Raw genomic sequence first — 24,854 nt, 5'->3', positions numbered from 1 at the left:
CCATTAAACTAATGTAACGTAGGTACTACTCAGGCACCGAACTACGAGTACATAACAGATATTATTTTTAATAAACCCGTACACAATTGACAATTTATTATCGCTCGTTTATCCAATTTGTGGCTAATTCGTGGTCGCTCGTGCGATCGTCGTCGCGTCATCGCGATATGGACATGGATTATTCTTAATGAATCAACCAATGCGAATTAACGCGATTTGACGCGACAGAATCTCGACTACTTCGTTTCGTATGTACGAGTACCGTTTGTTTTTTGTACGACCGTAGGCTACCTATTAATTAATTATTGCGGCGGAATCGCGCGAAAAATTAAAAGACCTCGTTGAGTTGTTTAATTCGTCAGATAACGAATTAATATACTCATCGCTTCATCATACCTACTACGTCTACGTCTATGTACCTACACATAAAATGGATAAATTAAGCACGGGCAATTAGTCATCTTTGTTATCTGCTCGTATAATTGAAATAATACACTTTTTTTCATTTTGCGAAATGCCAACAACGGGCATTTCTTGCAAAACTGATGGCACTTCCTGCGTTCGTGAATCGTATTCGTAGAATTCATCAGCTATATCGCGGTTGCGAAGACACTATCGGATGAAAAAAACTAAATACTCGACAATTTGTTCGAAAACAATTGTATTGCTTGTAATGGAGCTTTTTTTATCTTCATCTATCTATCTATGCATATTGCATTAAAATAAAATCCGTCTTGCCATGGCCACGAGTTGAAAGATCAGTTGGCGTTTAAACTTGATCATTTTTTATTTTTTTTTCAAATTTTGTTCCAACGAAGAGTATTATGCCCATTCGTAACATCTCAACTTTCTCCTCCTTACTTTGTTGCTCGTCATTTTCTCACCATGATACCAAATATTTAAAAAGTGAGTTGAGCACATGCTGCTGCTCTTATAGGAAGCTGATTACTAAGATTATGACTTTTGAAATGAACGAATAACGACTCGCCAGATTTCCATCATACAAGTATCAATATGCATATCGAAAAATCTGTTGTATGATTCCCTCAAACAATGTTACATAAAGTACATGGAAGAAATGAAATAGTCCAAAGTCGAAAGTCGATGTTTAAGGCTATGCTTCCGGAATCCGTTGAAACGAAACTTTGCAGTTTTTTCAAATAAAATTGAGTTGGTGAAAAAAAATATATCTCAGCTCATTTCGTTTCAGAAGGTAAGGATAGGAAGATATCTTGGCTCAATTTAAAATGTTCTTCAAAAATGGAAATGAATAAACAAAGTAAAAGCAGAAAAAAATAGATCAAGTCTCATTTTATTTTTATGGCTGACAAACTTGGGAGATTGATACGTTTTCTCTGAATTTATTCTGGTATTTTTAAAACATGAGAACAGAAGGGTAGGAAAAGGAACAGGTTAAATTCACGATAATTAATAATTATTGAAAGAATACCTACATTAACATTCCACCAACAGTGAGACAAAGTTGAGAACATTAAAACTGATTGAACTTTAGAAAACTGGCGATAGAATTGTAAAAATGAATCTCTAAGATGAAACTTGAAAAATAGAAGTCTTCGAAAAGTAGAACAAAAATTCCAGGGACAGAACAACTTCAAACTTAATTTTACCTCTTTTCAAAAAATCCCGGCCTTGTTCAGAACGGAAACCGACATCGCGAAAAATTCCTTGTTGGAAAATTCAGAAGGGCAGTTTTTTATTTTCCGAATTTTGAAAAATGAGAATGGAACAAATTAGGTAGATAATGTAAACATCGATAAAAGAACAAGAACTAGACCAGCTCAAAAAAGTTTCTCGAATGAATTAGAAAGGATTTGTTGTATGAGGGAGACCATTTTCAAAGGGATTATAGTAGCCTATAGGATTCTAAAATTGATAAAATCAGGGCTCGTACCTACTCAATTTTTTCTAAAAAAAGCAACTTTAGTAGCCAAAAAATCTCGAAAAAGTAACTGAAAAGTGAAAAAACGCGAGTAAAACATTTTAATGCAGAAAAAAAATCACCAAAAAAAAAACCAGAAAATTACGAACTAATAAGTTGTAGTTTTCAATTTTACAAAGTTGAATTAGGTACTAACTATATTTTGAAACTTTTTGATGAAAAATCCAGGCTTTTGGAAAATGTTTGGCCAAAAAAAAAAAACAATTCTAGGGAAAAAATGAAACGAGAATGACAATTTAAGCAACAGAAATGATTTTTGGGTAATTTCTGGCAAAAAGTCAAGACTTTAGACTATTTTTGAAAAAAAAAACAGCCTCGTACTTATAGAAATTTTTCGAAACGCGAGTATTTTTTTTGGCAAAAAGCAATTTGACAATTTCAGCAAAAAGCAGAAATTTTTAGGAATTAGGGCAAAAAAGTGATACCTTTTAGCAATTTTTGGCAAATATACCTAAGCGAGGCTTTTGAATAATTTCTAAAAAAAAAATAAAAAGTATAAATTTGTCAATTTTTGAGAATTATTGGCAAAGAAATCACATTTTCGCAATTTCTCTCGAAAAGTGAGATATGTTTTCTTTTCAATTATGTGCAAAAAGCAAGACTCACGAATTTAGCAAAATAAAAGCAAAAATTGTTTACAATTATATTTGGCAAAGAAATGGTAGCTCCTTTTTCTCAATCTTTATTGGGAAAGAGAGACTTAAGTCAATTTTTCAGTTAAAAAGTGAGACTTTTTTGGCATGAAAAAGTAGAAATTTTCCTCAAGAAACAAAACTATTTGGAAATTTTTAAAAAGATGAGATTTTTGACTATTTTTGACAAAAAGGTAGTTTCTGAAAATTTTTGTAAAAGGCAGGGCTTTTAACCGTTATGCTGAAAATGCACTGTAGCCAGTTGGAAAAAAATTTCAAAAAGTGTTAACTTTCGCAAATCATTCACTTATCGAAATTATCAGCTTGTTTCCCCTTCAAGATGTTTTGAAAATTAAAAAAAAAAAATCAGTAACTTAAGTGACCAAAATTGCAGTTTACTTATATGTAGTAACTTAGTTATACTTATACGTATCATCACAAACATGATAAACTTCATAGGCTACCTATACATAGCATAGAAAATCTGGCAACATTTCTCCCTTAACCTCGAACTTGATCTCTAGTCAAGGTTCCCATATCTCTGACCAGCTCCTCGATATTCATTCAAATTCCAAATCGACAAACATACTTCTGCAAGGTTTTCCTGTACTGTATAGACTCACCAACGATCAGATAAACCCAACGAAAAAAAAAAATTTCACCAATAATAGTAAACATTATATTCACAAGGTGATTCGCACAGCATCCAAGCTCGGTGAATAAATCTGTACAGATGCCAATGTAGCCAGAGGCACTCGAGGAGATCTGCTCTTAGAGATATCAAACATAGCCAGACGAAAACTGATAGAAAAAAATCCTCACAAATTCTAACTAAGCTTCAACTTATAATTCTGACAAATTACTTTGTTAATCTGCCAACCATCGAAAAACTCGGCGTGAACTCTTCTAGCTTAATTGCGTTATTGGAGCTTAATATTTTCTTCGTTAAAGATTGGTAGGTATGAATTTCCCCGTTCACTTTCCTCAACACTTTGGCAGCCTAAAAATAAACAACTCAACAAAGTGTACCATAGTGATGAATGATGATCATTGGTATAAACTATGCATACGGTTTATTTCTTCTTGCTGGCGATTATCTAATAGAGGCAGCAGAACCAAGAAGATACGCAGCAAGGAAAACCCTGTTGGGTTGTTTTTCCGCATTGGCAAAAGAAAAATGCCATCTCATACCTCATGTACCTGCTAACATGGTATCGTTATAAAGTCGTCCTTGGTTCACATGGTCATCAATAATATTACTATTAACTCAATCATCTATACTTGGTTTATAGAATTCGTAACGTCGTTTTTTCAATTTAATATTTATTTCTTGTAAAATGCCCAGTACATTATACTCGGCATAAGCGATTATATAACGCACACAGATCATAGTGCGTAACTTTTCTCGATGCAGAATGTACTTTACCCCTTTGCCTCATGTTTTTGCAAGCAGAATGGAACATGTTCATCGTAAAACCGTAGCAAATACCACCGCTATGCTATAAGGCAGATACAGGTTATGGTCAGCGTCATTTATGTAAATACTCGTTCAACCTTGATTAATATAAAGATAGTAGCAACGTGTAGTGCAACGCTAATTCGCGTTAACCATCTGCCCTTCCGTTCTAATAAAACTGATTACATGATCCAGTTATTGATAATTGGTTATTAGGTCTGTCAGCTCTAAGTACGCGAACATACATACGTATATAGCCGTAAACTAGTTTATAATTAATATGGAACGCGTGCCACCGCATGCACCATAGCCATATCCACATGGACACGCCTAATCGAACAACAAATCTGCATAGAGCACCTCTAGCCCAACGATCATCGTTGCAAGGACATATGTCACCTTGCCGCAGCAGTCAGACCAGTCTAGTACGATGACACCTCGTCTCCTCGTCCTCTGCAGGTAACCAGATACCTACATTGTATTGACGATGGTTGCTGCTGAATCACTCTTGTTCCTCCTCCTCCTCCTTCTCTATAGAGACATATGACATTACAAAAGAGCCTACTTCAGCATTCCAGTCACAGAGATGATACAACGTGACGTTTCAGTAGTATTTTCGGCAGTCATTGAGTTCATTTCCAAGTGTACTGTTAACAGAAATAGCCAACTAATGGTAAAACCGAAGCTGAAACAGTGGAATATTGTCGACGATTTATGATGACTAAATAATATGGAAGAGGCATTTCAGCGGCACGAGCGATGCTGTTTTCCTATTACAATTCTATTCGACCTATAACAAGTTAACGCTGCTCTTCTCTTCTCTCTTCCCTCTATTCGGTGCGATAAACATTAACAAGTTTTCGTGACATCTTCGTTACTTCATCATGCTATAAAGATATATGTACTTAGCGTATACTTTCTTCGCAAAACTTTTCCTTTAGAAGCGTTCAAACGCGTTGAATTCTAAATGGGATAGACTGCTGATACTACAAGTAGGATATTTTGGTTGGTTTTGCAGCCACCACATATGCGGACACCGCATTACAGCACGAAATTGAGTTTAGGAAGCAGCAAAGGATCGCTTCTTGCAACTTTTCTCATTGTAATTCATAATCCGTCGTGTTTTCAAGTCGAGTTGTTAGTGTTACTTTAAAAATTACGCATCCACAATTGTATCGAATTACTTCGCAGATCTTGTAACTGTCTTTTTGAAGTCTATTACTGTGTATTAATTCACCATGGAGCACACTTTTGAGGTTGTGGATGCCTCCATTGATTGGCTACCTTGCCATTCAGCCAGCATATTCTTCCATCCAACTCAGTCCACTCGGACTAAATTATATAGGTAAATATCAAGTCAGAACGTTCATATGGTCACATCAGCAGAAATTTCAAATTGAACAGCTAAAATGATGAATTGAAGATCAGAAGACATTGACTCAGTGATGGGCATACAATTTTCTGTCCCTCCCAGTCAATTAGGTACACCATCACAGCACACCCTATAATAATTCGCCTTTTTACACCCCCAACTCAAAGGATCTCACATCCCTTCCTCCAGTTTCCTTATACTCAGTGGTATGAGCAGCATTGGACATGGCGTCGCGAGATGCCAACTAGGTCATCGAGTTCTTCACCGTGTATCTGCAGTACACGCCTTTATATCAAGGTTACTCGGTAACTTCCTCATAGTACCCAAGTTGGTCTTTTGATGTGTGTGGGTTGACTGAGAAGTATAAGAATGCAAAGCAGTAATGATTTTTTTTTAAGGCGAGGTTTTTTTCTGCTCCCGCTTTCGACCCCTGACGAAAAACATGCCATATTTGCAAGACTGATGTTTTGTTTTGTTCATTCTTCTTCTACTCCCTGTGTGTGTGTGGCTGTTGCTGCTAATGACGGCTGAATGTTGATATTCGCAGCTAGCTATATCCTTGAAAGTCTGTTTTATTGGGTGTCACTACCACAAACGTGTTCCTTGAGCCAAATGCCGGTCTGTAAATGCAACGAGAAGGTTCATTTGATAAATGAATAGATATCCGAGAACTACTTCGGCAATGTGTCATATAATTAGGAAGTACCATAACCGATCAAGATCACATTTATACGTCACATTCCGCCAAGATGGTTTGCTAATTTATATTTTGATGGATGGATTATACATATATCAAGATTATGACCAATGACCATAGAGATCACCCACAAACCCTACTTGAAAAATTAGGACTTCTTGGCAATTATTGGCAAAAAAGTGACACATTATTACGCAAAGTGAAAAAGCAAGATTTACAAATCTCAACTTTTAGGCAATTTTGGAAAAAAAAGGGAACTTAAAAAGAGACCTTCGTTACCGTTTTTGGCAAAAAGCAAGTTCCTGACAATTTCTGCCAAGGAGAGAGCTTTAATTTTAGCAATTTTTAGCAAAAAAAAAAAAAAAAAAAAGATAGAGACTCTATAGCAATTTTGGTAAACCAAACGAAAATTTTTTGTCAATTTAAAAAAAAAATCAAGATTGATAATTTTAGTAAAAAATACAGCACTTCAACTTAATATGAAATTATTGCCGAAACAGATTATACTGTAAAAGGGCACTTTTTCAGAATTTTTGTCAAAAAAGTATAGGCTTGCCCACACTTTACAACTTTTTTGTAAAAAATGTGAAACTTTTAAACGTTTTCGGCCAAAAAGCAAGATGTTGACAATTTTAGCCAAAGACAAGGGTTTTTGCCACTTAGCAAAAGACAGGAGTTCTGATAATTTTAGCAAAAGGCCGTGTTTTTTGACAAATAATTACAGCCAACGACAGGGATTTTCACAATTTTACCAAAAGACCGGGTTCTTTTGACAATTTAAGTAAAACACCGCCTTTTTTGGGTCAATTTTAACAAAAGTTCGGGCTTTTTTGACATTTTTAGTAACAAACAGTGGTTCTGACAATTTTACCAAAAGACTGTTTTTTTTTTGACAGTTTTAATAAGAGGCTGTGTCTTTTTTAACAATTTAAGCATTAGTACGGTTTTTTGATAATTTTAGCAAAAGATGAGGTTTTTTGAAACTTTTCTGCAAAATCCTGGTGTTTTTAACAACTTAGGCCAAAGACAGGAGTTTTTAACAATTTTAGCAAAAAACCTGTTTTTTTGAGAATTTTAGCAAAAGACTGTTTTTTTTAACAATTTAAGCAGAAGTATGGTTTTTTGCTAATTTTAGCAAGATGTTTTTTTGACCATTTCAGCAAAAAACAGGTTTTTTGACACTTTTTTGCAAAAGCCGGGCGTTTTTGACAACTCAAGCCAAAAACCGAGGTTTTTGACGATTTTAGCAAAAGACTTTTTTTTTTTAACAATTCTAGTAAAACACATGGTTTTTTTGACAATTTCTGGGAAAAAAGCAAGACTTGGCAATCTTTAGAAAAAAATGTGAGATTTCTTGGAATTCTTTTGCGAAAAATGTGACAAATTTTAGTAGTTTTTAGCAAGAAACAAGACCTTTGGCATTTTTTACTTAAAGCTAGACCTTTCTTTCGCAAATTATTCATTTGGTATTACATATTAACATTTTATTATTTTTTCTAAAAGTGGGCCCAAGATTTTGAAAAATTAAATTTTTAAAATTTTGTTTAAAAAGCAACTTTAGTTTTAACCATTTGAAAAAGTAAACAAAAGTTTCTTTCAGCAATTTTATATCGTAGTATGTAACTTATGTTTCTAGAAAAATAACTAAGCATGAGCCCTCCATTAGATTTTAATATAATTCGATTTCATTTGTTATCCAGTGATTCATCAGTGGTGTTTGTTGTAATCCGCTAATAATAATTAAATATTCAGCTCACATTTTTGGACATAACGTCTAGCATGTCTAGGACATCGATTGTTACCTCCTAAGTCCTAATAAAATTTACTCAGCAACTGTCTCATAAACGGATGTCCTATAGAGTCCATTATTTTATCATTATTGATATCAATAACACGTATTATGAATTCGTCAAAATAAACAAATAGCATTCGAACGTCTTCGTTATAGTACTTTTCTTTCGAGTTTCTACTCAACCCATCATCTTTTGAAATTCTCTCGCCTCGTACAGAGTTCTTCAATGATACTTAGTTTTAAGATCCATTGATTTAGATTCGTATCCCGAGAGAATGTTATTCCAAAGATCACCGTATAGATACGGTTGAAAGGATACAGTTTTCTCTAGCTAGGGAAATTACGCACTTTTTAGTTAACGATCACATCATCGAAAAATTGCCAATATCATGCTTCTCATTACAAAAGACAGAAATCTATTTTGCATCTTTATACGCAGCAGCAGGAAGAAAGAAGAAATAAAACAATGCGTGAGTGTCCCAATTCAATTCGTGTAAGTGTTACCATGAAGCAATCTTCTTTCATTACTCTTTCTATTTTAGAAGATCTGCGATGTGCGATAGATACTTGAGTTGAGTCGAAGGTAGTGTCGTACCTATGGCTAATTCCACAACGGAACCTTCCATTTCTCTAATGCGTGCCTGATTATAACTCGACGTACTCGTATAATTTTTTCGAAATCTTGAACTCGTTAAAGTCAAAAATCTTTGACTTTTATTTCTTCATTCTGCGTCAATTGCTACTGGTTGCTTGCGACATACCATAAAGGTACACAATACCGTTTACATCAAGGTCATATTTACTAGTCTCGTTTCACGTAGGGTATCGTTCGTTAATTACCGTTAATTTGTGTACATCGTTGAACTTGGTACGTACGTAGTACGTATGAGCAAATGCAGTAGGTACAGCCACACTGTAACATTACCAATGACAAAATATGTAGTATGCAATAAATCACATCGTATACATACACAAACGCCTGAAATTCATCTGTTGCAAGCGCGTATGTATTCATCGTCGTAAGTTCAATAACCTAAAAAAAAGCAAAAAATTTCCAGCCATTAAGAAATTGAAAACACGATACACGCGTTGAAAGCTTGGCTACCCTGCATGGGCGCCAAGTATTACATAATTACGACAAGATACACACAACTCGTATGGTATACGTAAATGTACGAGTATCTTTCTTTACGCATACATCGGCAAAGCGAGACAAAACAAAAAAAAAATCATCATCCGAGTTTTGCATCTCGTCGTGTTCATAGGTGTATTGTTTCTCGACTATATTCATTAGCGACACCTCGTGACAAGATTAAAATAAAGTGAAAGGCAACCCAGCGTACTGTGGTGAATCTCTCATAAGACACCGATAAGCAGGTCGATGCTGCTGATAGAGTCAGCAGTACCATATGCAATTACGCATATCGAATTTAAAGTCGTGCTTTTGCCAACTGATAGTGCAATTGAGTGCATCGGTGCATACTGTACAGTTGACACAACTCGTAGCAGGGTTAACGTTGATCGACTGCTTTTTCATATTTTCTCCTCAGCATAGTGATTTTTTTTAGCTCTGTTTTATCAAATTTTCAATCATGAAATAGCTGGAAAAATATACGGTTTCTAACCTGCGGAAATAAGTTTTGGAAAATTGGCATGTGATCGGTCAACTGAGCCATTAACAGCTACAATCACGTTTATGCGGATTAAATTCAATTCCAAAGGTTTTTAAGGCACTTTTTTGAAAATCTGGACTTTCCAAACAGGCTCCAGAACCAAAACTGAACTGCAAAAAAAAGGACGCGATTTATCAGCAGGACAGAAATAGGCGTTTCACGACGAAAAAAGGGCATTTCAACGACAAAAAAGTATTGCACGGGAAAATAAATCATTTCACGACGAAAACAGTTTTTGAACGATGATATAAGATATTGTACAACAGAATAATTTAATGCATGTTTATGTACGCAATAAGTACATTTAACGGGAATCATTTATTTTTCCGGATAATAATTTGGGGGGGGGGTCAAAATTAGCAAAAGCCTCGTTTAACACTGATGAGTGTAATACCGCAAATTCTCATTTTAAAGCAAAAAGAGAGTAATAAAAGAAGTGGAAACGTGAACTTTTATTTTAAATTTGAACAACTGTTCCAGTTGGAAATGAAAAAATCTGAAATTTTATTTTGATTTTGAGGTCTATTTTCTGTGGTCAACATTTTCAGATAGCCTTGCTTTTTTGTTCCAAATTTTCCAAAAAGTAATCAGTTGCTTACCAAAATTTTGAAAAATTTTACTTTTTAGTTTTCTTCTCAGGATTATGACAAAAAATCTAGAACTCCAACTCTTCTGAAAAAATTTAGATGCTTACCTGCCTTTTTTGGTACGAGGTATACTCAATAAGTTGCACATTTTTTTTTAATGGAACGTATGGATATTTTTTGACCAAAATTGGAGGGGATGTAGTTCAAACATTAGACCAGATCTGACAAAATTTATTTTGCATTTGGGTGCGTTGTTTGTATTAACAGTGTGATAAGTAAAGTGCTAATAAAAAAAATGCCATCCAAAAATTATATTTTAGAAAAAATAAGTTTTTCAAGCTAACAAAATAAAAATTTATTGGAAAATTGATTGAGAACCACTCAAGACATAACATACTAACATTATTTTGATTCAATCAAAATCCAAATGAAGTAGATTGTTCAGTGATAATCTGCTCACTCAGCACCAGAAATTTTGCGACATCACATGAACAAATTACAGCACCAAATAACGTCTTAACTTGAAATAACATTAGTATGATACATTTTGAGTAATTCTTGATGGATTTTAGTCATAATTATTACAACTAAGTACAATTTTTTTTGGCTAAATACCATTTTTGGATGGCATTTTTTTATCAGCACTTTCCTAATCACGCTATGGAATACGAATGACGCACCCAAATGCAAAATAAATTTTGTCAGATCTAGTCGAATGTTTGAACTACATCCCCTCCAATTTTGGTCAAAAAATATCCACACATTATATTTTTTTTTTAAATGTGCAACTTACTTATTGACTATACCTCGTAAGAATTGTAATCAAGCTTCTATTAATGTTTGATAAGGTTATCAAAAAATCTTACTTTTTTGGCCAAAATCAAAAATAATTTTACTTGTTTGTTTGAAGTGAATTTGTTGAAAGTTAAAAAAACAAATTTTTTGGAAAAATTTTGCCATAAAAGTATTTTTTTTACTTTTTTTAAATTCAAAACTGCAAAAAAGTGTTATTGCAACCAAAATTTTCAGAAAGTGAGAATTTTTTACATGAACGTAAGCTTTTGTGTCGGAAAAAATTGGTTTTTTGTTTTCAGAATTATAAAAAAATGTGATTTTTCCTGAATTTTAGAGCGTTAAAAGGTGATTTGTAATTGCGCATGAGCGTTACATCGCAATTAATTTTACATTGGTTAAAACGGGGTTGTCTAGGGACCAGAGGAAATAAGCATTATAACGAGCTGTTACTGTATTTCTTCTGTTGTTTTATGAAATCGAATTTGTCGTTCATATCACCTAAATTGTCGTGCTGAACCATTGTTAACAGCTGTTGTTGAAATACCTTATTTTGTTGTTCAAATGCCCTGTTCTTTGAATCATTTTTTCTGTCGTGCCAATATATACCTATTCCCCCAATAACAATATGGGTTTTTAACGCTTCCACCTCACAAAATTGTTTGACCTTTGATAAAAGTGTTGCAAGATCGTAATGTGAACTACCGGTGTTTTTTTGCTGAGATTCATCAACAAACTTGCAAATTATAACAAGAAATGGTAAATGACATAAAATAGACCGTACATTATACTTTGGAAATGAAACTATCAGTATTTGGTCGATTGCAAAACCTTCCAAATTGCTTTGGGTGTTTTTGGGGCTTCTTTTATGAGATGGACTCTAAATTCGTTGAAACACTCTAAATTCAACCACCTTTCTCAAAATGTTGGATATTTCATCTTCAATTTTTGCTCCAAAAAAAATCTGAACGAAGAACGATTATTTTTTGAGTGGAGCAGAATGAAATGAAAACCGGAACAGAATTTTTTCTAAGGCGGGACAGAACCCCAAACTGAAACAAAATTCATTCTGCTCCTCAATTCTGCCTGAGCTGCGAGGGAGTAAATTGAATTGACTGTGTTCATTGCGACTACTTCTTCATTATCATTAGAGATTAAGGTTACGGTAGTTCCACGATATTTTTTTCAATTTTCTGAAAATTCCATCCAGGAAATCGATTAACGTACTTGACTGCACTCACGATGCACTATGAATTTGCATATGCCAATTGCAACGACCTCTGATAACACCTTCTCTCGATCCCATAAGGTACTTCGTAGTTTACAAGCCCATGACTTTTTAGCTACCTCCTTTTCAAGCCAAATCTCAAGTTACCTACAACAACAACGTTGTTATCATTCGCATAATCGCCATCAACAAGGACGCGTATGCGTATTATCGATCGCGATCGTAATTCTCCTGTTCTTCTTCTTCGCTCGACTTTGGCGTCATTAATCGATTCATTAATAAATTTCGTGTATACGATATGGTGTGCTTGTTTCGCTGCGATCACGAAGGTCACTGTCTCGGGCTACCGTTATTTATCGCTTGTTCCGGCAGTTTATTTCTTTTGGCCGTTCTGCCTGCTAGGACGGTGTGACTTACACGTACCGTATGTCCGGATATCTAATACGCGCATTTGCATAAAAATCGTATCGAGAAAGTTAATGATCGCAGCGCACTTCCCCGATACTCGATGGCAACAGGTTTTATAAGAACGCGAGCGTGCGCCAGCCATCATCGCCTCGCTTTGTCAATGAATTATTTAGATACTATAATATTATAGTATTACAAGTACATGTATAAAATTCAGGCTGGTGTATCGAATATCGAGTCTTTATTGACTTGGGACCGGATTGGTGGTGAGGTGTTCTCAACAACGTCTAGATCCACGATCCACAACATCAACAACAACGTGCGTGCCATTGACGTGTGTTAAATGGCAGCCACGACTTTTCCGTATCATTTCATAAACGCGTTCGCTGCCGCGCGCGTATTATACAATCGATTACTCTCGTAGGTATGACAGACCAAATTGCCAAGGTTTATGAGTTGTATTCATCGACATTCTTGAGATAATTGGCGGCTACACGAGCTAATTATATCCTTTTTTTCTTCTTTTTGTCTTTCTTATGCGTTTATTATTTTCTCGCAGATATGGCTCGAATTAATTATAGGATACCTAAGTAATTGATTGAAAAATCTAAAGTATGGCAGCTTTTTCTAGAGTTGAGATTTCTTTGTTGAATATTGAGATGAAAATCATGCCTCAACAAAGGCACATCTGGCATGACCATGGGATTTTAATATCTACATATGTACGGAAATCTACCAAGTGAGTCTGATAGGTCAGACTTAGGGGATGAATACGATAGGAATCTGTTAAGGAAGATCTGAAAATCCCATTTTTGATTTCAAAAAGGGCCAGATAATGATCAGAACGATTACACCGCAGAATTAAAATCTTGTGAGAAGCCAAGGATTAAAATTGGAGACAAAGGACAATCTCCTCGGGAATCAATGAATCGGGTGGCTCTAGTGTAAGTATAATATGTTGGTGATATTGTGATAAACAATCATAATTTATACAATCTTTGTAAATGGGATCTGATTAAATAAGGTGTATCTATGAACAATAATCATCAATTTATTTTACATCTAACATATTTCACTTTCACGATCATCTCTCCATGTTTAACGTTAAGATCGAATTCAACCGGATCATTCAATATGGAGGACTTGTTGAATAAATGTACATTATAAATAACGAACACATTATGTAGTTTTGTTCATGATAGTTACATCGTACTTAAGTATGCTTCTTCATACAATTTATTTGATTTTTCATGCATCATGAAGTAGGTATGCATCTTTTGCTCATATAATTTGAAATTCGAAAAGACTAAAAGTCATTTGGCAAGTTGCAAATAAGTATGAAATTTTTCCATCCCATTCCCATATCCCTATAAAATGTTGCAAGTTCGAGTGTCATTAACATATTTTTTGCTCATTTTAGTTGAATCAATTACAATGTTCATCAACAAATCTCGTTATCACCTTCGTTGTTTTTTTTTCTGCACATACATTATTTTCAGATTTTAAAAAGTAAATAAAAATATTAATAATTAATATCCTGAAAAGAAGAAAAAACTTGATGCAATAAAACTAAGAACGAATTTTTGTTCAAATTCCAGAAAAATGTGAATAAATTAAAAACAAACTACGAAATTAGATTAAAGTTGAAATAAACATTTTTGAAGTTGATTAGCATGAGTAAGTAATACCTCAACTTATAATAAATTTCATAGAAAACATTTTTTGGTTCTCATTGTCGAATGCGTCAATAAGGCATACCATACAAAGCTACAAGTAAACGAAATTCATGACTCTAAGAGATTTTAAAAACAGAAGCTATCCCTTCTCACTTGCCCAAATCTGTAAATATGAATTTATTAGAAAAAAATTGAAAATATTCGAGTGGAAAATTTGATACCTAAGCAGTATTTTTTTAAAAGTGTTAATGATATTCGAATTTCATGTAAGACTTTAAACAGAGCCATTTTCTACATTCTTTTAAAATTGGAGAACCAGCGTTTTTTTTTTTTTTTTAGTTGAACTCTCTAGATACTTACGAAATGTGAGAAACATTTTTATTTGTGTTTTGAATATAATGCAAGAAAACATTAAAAGATAACGATTTCTGAAGCTGGGAGAATATTTTGGAATAAAGTAATGCCAATTTCTAAAACTCGAGAAAATTTGACAAGTTACTGGTTATTTTTCTTGATTTTCTGAAACTGGCAATGGTGACAAAAAAATTGGCATCACTGCATTCCAAAATATTCGAATTATATCTTTCAATATTTTGGCATAATTACTTCGTGCGTAACATTTAAGAAAAAAATATTTTCAAAACACGTGAATTTACCCAAAAATAAGTGATTGACATTGACCACCGATCATCTGGTGAAAGTCCTTCTCAAACTGATAGGATTAGATCTCGAAAAATAAAATTTCACCATCTTCATCTGATCTAAAGTTTCGGGCAAGATTTTCTTTTTCTCTGTTATTTTCGAATTTCTTTTATAATCTATATTTTATACTTACTGAAAAATTCTGATTTTCAAATTCCAAAACCAAGATGTCTACTTAATCGAACAAATAAAAAAGGATGACTTTAGGATGACCAAATTTTTTCTATTGGACCTTTTTGAAAATTATATAGATTTGGAATTCAACTTCGATGGGTATGTTTTATAGAATTTTCCGCGCTGATCACTGAAAAAATGATGAAATTCCATCACGTAGAGATTTTTCACAACTTCAAAGTTAAAAATGCTATTTTGACAGGTGTGAGATTCCATCAATTTTTGGTAACTTTCCAGAAATTTCTACAATAATTATAATAATTTTTTGGTTTTCATTATGTTCCATAAGATTTTTTCAGAAACTCATTTCATTTCAATATTTGAGAAATTTTTCGAAATTTTGCACATTTTAAAAAAAAATACTTATCTGAGCATTTTTGCAATATTTTGCTTAAGTAATTCTCACAATTTTTTATCAATTTTCAGCCAATTTTAACCATTTTTAAGGAATTTCAACAAATTTTCAAGCAGTTTTTGCAGAATTTTGTCAAATCATCAATTTTTTTTAAATTGATTTATGGTAACTTTATTACAAAGAGTTGAATTCAACAATTCCATTTTTGACAATTATAATTCAATTTTGAGAATATTTGATTAATTTTTTTTGCAATTGCGTTCAATTTTTGTTGATTTTGATGACCTAGTAGACATTTGAAAAAAACAGCTCAAAATAGTCGAAATCAATCCCGAGCAATTTGAAATTTCTGGATCAAAAATGGGTTCTTCTGTAAAGTTTGAACTTATGTCGATAAAAGACAATGGTTCATCATGAACAAAATCGAAATCATTCTTCAAATTTTTTAAATCCAAAAATTCAAAAAAAAAAATTCTAGGACTAGTAAAATATTGACTCCAATCACACGCTTTTCTACCCGTGGAAATTGTTTTTAAAATTTGTTTTAAATACGAGGGGTGTCCGAAAAAAATCCGACCGCCGTTCAAATCTCCCGCCACAGGAACTGGAACGCGATCTACCCAACTGAATGTTGACTACTGACATCTTGTGAAGTTCCCTGCGCAGTTGTATGGCCAGCGGAGTCGTTGTTCGTGATCTGCGTGCAATTGTTTGCGAAGATGATTTTTACATTCGGCGAATTTTGGATTATCCTCTAATTACCCTCAAATCTCCTTACTTTCAGCGGTAATCAAAGTTTTTCGCACAGTCAGAAGTTGCAGTGGACTATACCAAGACTGTAGGGAGGTTGGCGATGCTGCTGGATGCTGTGTTTTTCCAAAAATTGCTGAAGAAGATGCTAGGAGTGCGCTGAATTTTTGTCATTGTGCAGGAGGCAATTGGCACTGTGCCAAAGATTTGGTTATTTTTCCCCACCAAATTCACATAGAAAGCTAAAATTTGGAATGTATCTCATTTTCAACCTCTTCTCTTCCTCCGAATCGGTTGGAAATGGTTTGAGTCATTTTGAGCAGTTTTGGAGCCTTTGAAAGATTTTTGAAAGTTTAAATTTCCTCAAAATTTAACTCAATGAAGTTGGAAAGCTTTCGACACGCATTGAACTGGCTATACCACTACTTTATTTGAGTTGTACCCATCCATTCTTTTCAGAAGACCTTTCTCATCATTTTCATATGTTAAAGTTCGTGAAAATTCATTTCGAATCCAAAATAAAATGCAATAACATGGCTCGTCATTTTCATTGCTTTTTCAAAATTCGCCGAATGTAAAAATCATCTTCGCAAACAATTGCACACAGATCACGAACAACAACTCCGCTGGCCCTACAACTGCACAGGGAACTTCACAAGATGTCAGTAGTCAACATTCAGTTGGGTAGATCACGTTCCAGTTCCTGTGGCGGGAGATTTGAACGTCCGTCGGATTTTTTTCGGACAGCCCTCGTACGTACCTACTCAACTACATATGTACTTGCAGTTATCATCAATTGAAAAAAAAAAACAACACCAAATTCTTTCCTCCAGAATTACTTTTTAGATATATGTACACGCTCATAAAACAACTCGAACAACAAAACACCTTCCTTATTTGTAACTCTTCTTCAAAAACTGCTTATCTTTACCAGTGTTTTCACACCATTTCACAAACTATCACAACCTCTCTCCCATCGTTCACTCATATCACCGCTTTATTTGCCATTTATCAGCCAAGGTGTTCGATTACACGTAGTACATTACATACATCCCTGTACCTCATCGTACAATTAGTTACTCGAACGAGCTCACCGAGCGTACTGAAAAAAATCATTATTTAAAGCCTTCAAACAATGACCACCTGTTGGTGCAAACAACAAATAAACCTACGATGCGTGCAAATACTGCAGTGATAATAGGTTGTCTCGTATATAAGGTACGTAATATATCGCATGATAAATGAATGCAGCGTCAAAGTGATATTTGACATCTGACATCCCAGCTACATGGACAATTAGTCGATTTGGATTTTTCTCAGTATTTTCCTGTTCTAGTAGATCGCCTCCAAAATTCGGATACCTACACCTTACCTATAGTGATTTTTCTCTGAAATTCGCTTCCCCTAAAAAAAAACCCACAACCCATATCCGGTGAGCTGGCGGGAGAAATTGGTAAAAATGCGAGTACATTATATTGATGATGTTTGCAACGAGGTCAAGGGTAAACGAGAACCATTTCCGTAAAAATACACCATAGCCATTTGCACATACCTCAATTCATCGAGCTCATCGCACAAGTTATCCTTGTTTATTGCATATTCGATTGTTAAATAAACGTCTCCGCGAAAAAAAAAACACATACACACCGGTGAATTATACAACACGAGGATATCCTCACACATTAGGAGACTATATACGAGGATGACAATAATACCATAGAGAACACTATACACAGTACACACGTATGAATACTTGTGTCATTGCTGTATAGCCTCCCTGTTCATCGTCTCACCCTTGTCAGCTCGAATGATATAGTAGATATTTATTCGAGCACACGTATAACGTCTTAGTTCTTTTTTTTTCAACAATCGATAAATAATCTCGCCGCGTTAATAAGTCAACCTGTTGCCGGGTATAGAGACACAGAGACCTCGCGTCTTTGGAATAAAAATTCGATACCGTTTAACCTTTTCATTACGTTCAATTTACACACACTCGAGCCGATATTAATTGAGGTTAAATATAGAATTTCGTAAACGTCTCCTCCGCTCCTCGATTATAATATACGCGTACTCGCCGAATTATACCCATTACCCATGCACCCGACGTAAATAAAAACTTACAAAAAAAAATTACTCCAAACTGGTTTTACTTTTACGATAAATTAATATTTTAATCGAATCTCGGTACGTATTTGTGCCAAAAAAAAGTAAAAAAAAGAAATACGGCGCACAAAGAGGTATAATATTCTTTTATTATGTCCTCGACCTATCAATTTGGAAAATTTTTCAACCAATTGCCAACACTTTCACCGTTTTTTTTATTTTCAATAATCCGATTGCCAGCAGCGAAGCGATTCGTAAAATTAGGTTAAGATTAATAATACGCTATAGACGACGATACGATGCGATGCCCAGACCCTATGTGTAATAATTACACGCAGAAAATCGTCCACTTGGCGCTCTCGAGCTCGACTAATGACAATTACATACTTACGAGTACGTAGTACTATCTTTCTTATGGTATTATATCTTGTTTCGAAGATCGTAATATTGAATGAAGAAGCAGCGTAGAGAGCAGTTTTATCTAAATTGTCTCTGCTAGTGCTTTTGCATTCGATTTACAACGCAGATGTAATCTTATTCGTCGCCTTCGTTAATAATCGCGATAATTATTGAGCGGATTTTTATCGTCGTATCGATGATAATTTTCACTCGTACAGAGACCACTATATTTGACAGCTTGTATCGTATACTTCGCACATATTATAAACAATGAGTAAATTAACCGTGTATAAATATACCTATGGTTTGGTTATAAGCACACTGATGTGCATTAGTACATCCTTGTGCTGGATTTACCGTACTCTATAATTTGACTTATTATCATCTCCATCGTCATACGCACAACAACTACATAGAAGTATAGGTAGGTTCTCATTTCGGAGTAATATACGAGTATGTATTAGGATGGTTCTCACCTTCTCACTCATACCTACTTTAAACGGGAAAAATATTTTTTTCCGGAAAATCTCTAATTGTTTGCCATTTTACGAAAAATATCTCATAAATAAAATATTTTGCCAAATTGATGCATATTAACGTAGCACTCGATGACGTCTTCATGTTTAAAAATGAACGTAGCGCGCGCAAGCACTCGACTTTCCACGACGCTCCCGTGGGAAACGTAACTCTACTGTTCGAAGTCTGAGCAACACGTTGTTTATCAAGCGATTACCTACCTATTCGAATTAGGATGCATAAAGTGTAAACATTGCGCACTTCCAGGATCGAGACCTGATGAATTTCCCAAAACCAAGATGTAAGTTCCTGAAGTCGATTAGAGGGAGAGTTACAAAATTTTTAATTTTTGGTATCTACTTCTTAATTTCCATTTCAAGATTTAATTTGCGATAGAGGGAATTCGAATCAACAAATTACGAAGACTAGTCACTAGATGAGTTGCACATACTATGTACGTTGAAGAATAGTAAAAATACCTATGTAAAATAACTCGTATGGGATTTCCGGCGCAAGCAGGCAACTTATTCGACACCACTAACACTCAAGGTGTGTAGTTGTACGAATATGGCTGCAGGTTGAAACACTTGCCAACGTGATCTACTCACTCTCAGAAGATAACTTATATGCCTCTTATTAAATTTTTCTGAAACATGCCTTCTTTGAAAATTGAGAGGTGTTTTTAAATGCGACACTATGAGCGTGGTTTTGGGTGGTGGAGGGGTGGGGGTACGAAGGATTTTTTTTCTCCTTATAAACAGATATGCTCGTCAACATGACACATCCGAGGTGTCCTCGAGGAATCAACTCAAATGTGGATAAACTCGTCAAACAGGTCGAGAATAAACTACAACTCGATTTTTAACAGCTCAAAATTAATTTCCAGGCTTTTTAGAGAAATCGAAAATCGCATTGGAGTGTCCAGAATGGTTCAAAATGATTAAATTCGATTCGCGAACGTTAATATTACATATTTGTAGTTTGACTAGCAATTTTAGTAATTTTTACTCAATGAAATATGGCAATAAAATTGAAAAATTAAATTGAGCATCTGAAATTTTGTTCGGTTGTGGGGGCTTTGGCCCATGCCCTTCCAAAAATTACGATCCCTTCGGGTCGAGTTTGATGAGAAACAATGCCAAAAGTTGTTATTTTATTGATCAATATTTCCCCTTCTCCTTTCTGCAGTAAAAGCTTGAAAATTAAAAATTTAAAAAAAAATCGTACTTAGGCATACATAAATTATGTTTACAAGTTTGTGAAAAAATTGATAATTTTAGAACTGAGTTCAACTCCTCCCCCCTCCCCCTCCAATGGTGTGAAAATGTGACATATTTTTCTCCTGAATTAAAAATATATAAATTTCAACTTCAATCTCTTTTTCGAAAGGGGAGGTAGGTAGTGTAGAATTTATTTTTCAATGAATATTTCTCAAACTATAGAAATAGTAATGAAGCAAAAATGTTTTGAAGAAAACAAAACGATTCACATATGCAGCACATTTTTTCGTAACAAGACCATCTTCAGAAAATCTACTTTCAAGAATTCATAAAGATGAAGAAGAAAATTGAGATATAGTCTACCTATTTACAAAAAAATCGTTCCTACATCTAAATGCTCAGAAATGCGAAGTTCTGAAAACAAAATCCTAGAAAATCGGATTTAATTTTCAAGGAGGAGGAGGGGGGATGCATAAAAAATTGCATTTGTAAATTTTTCAAGGCATAAAAATGACGAAAAAATAATTTGATGAAATTTTAACCGATACAGTCTTCGATACTCAACAGAGTTGTTAAATATTTCTTATTAGTCTTCCTTCCTTGCTCCTTCTCCTCTCCTCTCCTCCCCCCACCAATTGGGAATTCGAAAAAAAGTTTAGGCATAAGTAATATTAAGATTTCATTCGTTTTGATAGAATTCATTTCCAAACACATTTCCTGCACATAATTTTGAAAGCGATTTTATAATGTTTTTTTTACTATGCTTCGTCAGAAAAAATCCTTACTGAAATCCTGAGTTTTTTAAAAGTGAATCGAAGAAAATTCAGTGTACTTATGTATTTGGGTATTTTTTAGTGTGAAATCTGCCTCTTGGGGAACACGGAAATCATGTTTCTTATTCTTCCTTTCCCCTCACACTAAGTATGTTGAATGAAGAATTTTTTCATTTTCAATGCAACAAAAACACCATTCAAAAATAATTATTGAACATACCCAAGTATTCAAATTACCAAATAAATTGGTATTTTTTTCTGTGTATAAAAATTGCATCAAATTTAATAATCGAATAAGTACCTATTAATTACATTTTGCAGCAAAAAAATTGAATAATTTTGCTAAACTAGAATATAATTCAAAATATATGTAAATGATGGATGAAATTCGTGAAAACAAATAGGGACAAGAATTATGAAGATCTACGTACGTATCTAGATCTACTTATTGGAATTTTCCGATAAGGAAAGCAGTGTAAACAAAACGTAATAAAACTGAAAATTTCCAAAAATCTAGTAAAAAAGGAAAATAAAAATATTTTTTGATTTTAAGGAATCAAAAGTAAGAAAAAAATCCTTCAAATAAATCCAAAATTCCTCAAAAATTACTTTAGGTGTAATAATTTCTTATCTAAAAAGTCTCTAAAATTTTTCTTTACCAAAAAAAAAAAAAAAAATGAATACTCGTAGGACAGTTGTTTTGATCAGAACGGTTTCTTCACCCATAAGTAGGTAGTGAGGTACAGGTAGGAATTGATTTGTTCTCGAGGCAATACTGGATCATTAACTACAAAAGGGAATATACTTCGAGATCTCATTTGACAAAATACGCAGTCCATACAGATACCACATAGTTTTCCCTAAATTTACATAAATGCTCGCCCATAAACATTTCCAACATTCTTTTACGACCTTTGATAGCATGCTTGAAGAAATAGAATGGGCACAAACTTACCAGATTGCTAAAATCTCGAGCTTTTCCTCTATTTCCAATAAAATTTTCCTTTTTTTCATCGTTCAGTCAACGAACCTGCAACAAAACGTAATAATTTTCTATTAAATCATAGTAATTTATAATTTTGTATTTCTTCTGTTACAGACAATTCGTGACGTTATCATTATTTGCGACTTACTATTTGGGCAACACAGTATACGTAGTTCTAATAGCTCAAGCATTTCAAGAAGTAAGTACATAAATATGACGTACAGTACATTGTAATATAGTACATTGTGTCAATAAAAATCAGTGTCCTACCAAATGAGAAAAAGGTCAAACAACTCTTTACGACTTTGTACACAATGTACGTACAATTAGCCATGAAAGAAGCTCCCATTCACGCGATCCTATTCACTAATCGCCAACACATATTAATATTTGATAAGTTTGACCATTACTCGAATTATTTAACCGGCCAGATATTCGCGTGCATTCAACTAGCCGCGAGGGCGTTTTTTTTTCACCGAGTATGATTTCAAGGTCAATCTTGACACGGTAGCTTGAGCGAATTTAGATAGTATATTGTTGATGTACCTATATTTACGAATGTATCTATGTATGTATCATAAATAATATGCGAGTGTTTTTCACTACCTATTTGTATACAAATACATTACTATGTAACTTGATGTTATTCTCATACATCTTATTGCATCTTTCAGGTATTCAACACCTATTTCCACATTCTCCTACCGATAAGATGGTATATTTTGATAGTTGCCGTACCTTTGCTGCCTTTGGGTATAGGCAGAAGACTGAAATATTTGGTACCGGTGTCCGCTTTCGGAGCAATATTTATTATATTTGGAATAGTGGTGACTTTTGCATACGCTTTGAAAGATTTACCCTCGATTGAAGAAAGAAAATTAGTTAACACTGTGGATCATCTACCCGTATTCGTTTCTACTATTTTATTCGCCATGGAGGGTATTGGAACCGTGAGTATATTATTATCTAATATTTATTCAAATAATATATTCAAAAATCAATGTTTTTCAAAATTCTCATCAAAATATGGTATTTTGAAAATTTCTAACAATGTGTTTGAGTTAATGGAAAAATATCCGCAAAAATTCTGCGTGTAATATTCTTGAAAATGGGGAAAAAATAAGTATTCGACGGATACATTTCTCATTTTCTTATTCTGCCCTACAAAACCTTTGGGATATGGTTGCTAGTTCAAGACTCTCGTACACGATGTTCTAGCTCATCATTTATCAATGACACACGACGACAAACTCGTAACTTGTTAAAGAGTTTTATTTGTGGCTACATTTGAATGTATTATGTATATTGTCATTTTTTTGGCAAAATTTTATATCTGGTAAATTAATTTGTTGCTAGGTGTTGCCTATTGAGAATTCGATGAAACATCCAGATCATTTCAGAGGATATTGCGGTGTGCTGAGTATTTCGATGAGTTTTATCATCGCCATGTACGGTGTTATTGGATTCTTTGGCTATCTGAAATACGGCGATAAAACCGAAGCGAACATCACGTTAAATTTACCCGAAGATCCGTAAGTACATATAAACAGTTTTTTTTTTTTTTTTTGGTATCTCGATTCTCTTGTTCTTTCTCCAACTTTTACATGACCTCTCCGCGAAATTTTAAATGAATATTTTCTGTTATTACATCTACCTAATCATAAATTCAAGGTTTTGAGCCAATCTTATCGTATGAGTCAGTTAGGATTTTTGCATCGGGTGCCTCATTGTATTATGCAGATTCTGAAACAATTACTCACAGAGGTCACCCTATTTTCCCAACTTCTCAAACATGTAATTATATTAACTTTTGCACTGTATTTTTGATTACAGTTTATCGATTGCAGTCAAGTTAATGGTTGCTTTATCCATCTTATTCACATATGGTCTACAATTCTGCGTCCCTTCGGAAATCGTGTGGAATCGATTAAAACCCAGTGTTAGTGCGAAATACGAAACTTCAGCGTATTATGTCATGAGAGGATCGATGATCATTGGAACAGGTAGGCATTCATATGCGCCGCGTCGATTGATTGAAAAATGAGCAGAATCTTATATGAATCAGGGAAAGCACTCAAAGGGATCTTATACAAAAAAAAAGAGCCAAAATTTGTAATTAAACATTACAATCGATTAACCCAGCCCCACGATTTTAATACATTTCTTAAAAATTTCGGGGTCATTATGTAAAAAAAAAATGTAAGAATATTCAAAAATATACCTCCTAAGCACTTCGTGGAAAAGATTTTCAAAATTCAAAGACTTGGCCTGTTCTTAATTTTTAAGAAACAAAATCATAATTTAATTGATTGAAGTATGTACATAGAAAGCTAAAGTTTGAGTTATTCCTGCTTCATTTCTGACCTCCAAATCAATTAATTTTAGTACCTAATGGTTTAAAATCATTCTGGAGCCTCCAGCAAATTTTTTGGAGGGGTAAAAAATTTCAAAAATTTGTAGGAAAAAATTGAAAGGGAAGTAATGGCTACAATTTTTGAAAGATATTTTTTTAGAGATCAAAAGTCACTGCAACGTGCTCAAAAAAAGTTATAAAATGAACACGTTTACATCAACTTTTCCGAAAAATTGAAAACCAAAGAA

At 34.0% G+C, this 24,854-nt stretch overlaps 1 protein-coding gene and 1 long non-coding RNA gene across 2 annotated transcripts in view; one reads left to right on the top strand and one right to left on the bottom strand.

The window, feature by feature from the left end:
• Positions 1–24,854, bottom strand: part of LOC135843954 (uncharacterized) — a 79,298-nt gene that overhangs the window by 21,370 nt on the left and 33,074 nt on the right. Inside the window, exon 2 of the long non-coding RNA XR_010558419.1 lies at positions 22,224–22,298. This is a non-coding gene — a long non-coding RNA (uncharacterized LOC135843954). The remainder of the gene's footprint in view (positions 1–22,223; positions 22,299–24,854) is intronic.
• Positions 1–24,854, top strand: part of LOC135843952 (proton-coupled amino acid transporter-like protein pathetic) — a 68,650-nt gene that overhangs the window by 30,808 nt on the left and 12,988 nt on the right. Inside the window, exons 6-9 of the mRNA XM_065362019.1 lie at positions 22,368–22,452; positions 22,928–23,203; positions 23,610–23,785; positions 24,087–24,256. Of these exons, the coding sequence (XP_065218091.1) occupies positions 22,368–22,452; positions 22,928–23,203; positions 23,610–23,785; positions 24,087–24,256 (707 nt within the window). The remainder of the gene's footprint in view (positions 1–22,367; positions 22,453–22,927; positions 23,204–23,609; positions 23,786–24,086; positions 24,257–24,854) is intronic.

This window comes from Planococcus citri, chromosome 4 (assembly GCF_950023065.1).
Source record: "Planococcus citri chromosome 4, ihPlaCitr1.1, whole genome shotgun sequence".
Classification (NCBI taxonomy): domain Eukaryota; kingdom Metazoa; phylum Arthropoda; class Insecta; order Hemiptera; family Pseudococcidae; genus Planococcus; species Planococcus citri.
The sequence above is the reverse complement of the archived record's forward strand: the minus strand, read 5'-3'. Positions and strand labels throughout refer to the sequence as shown.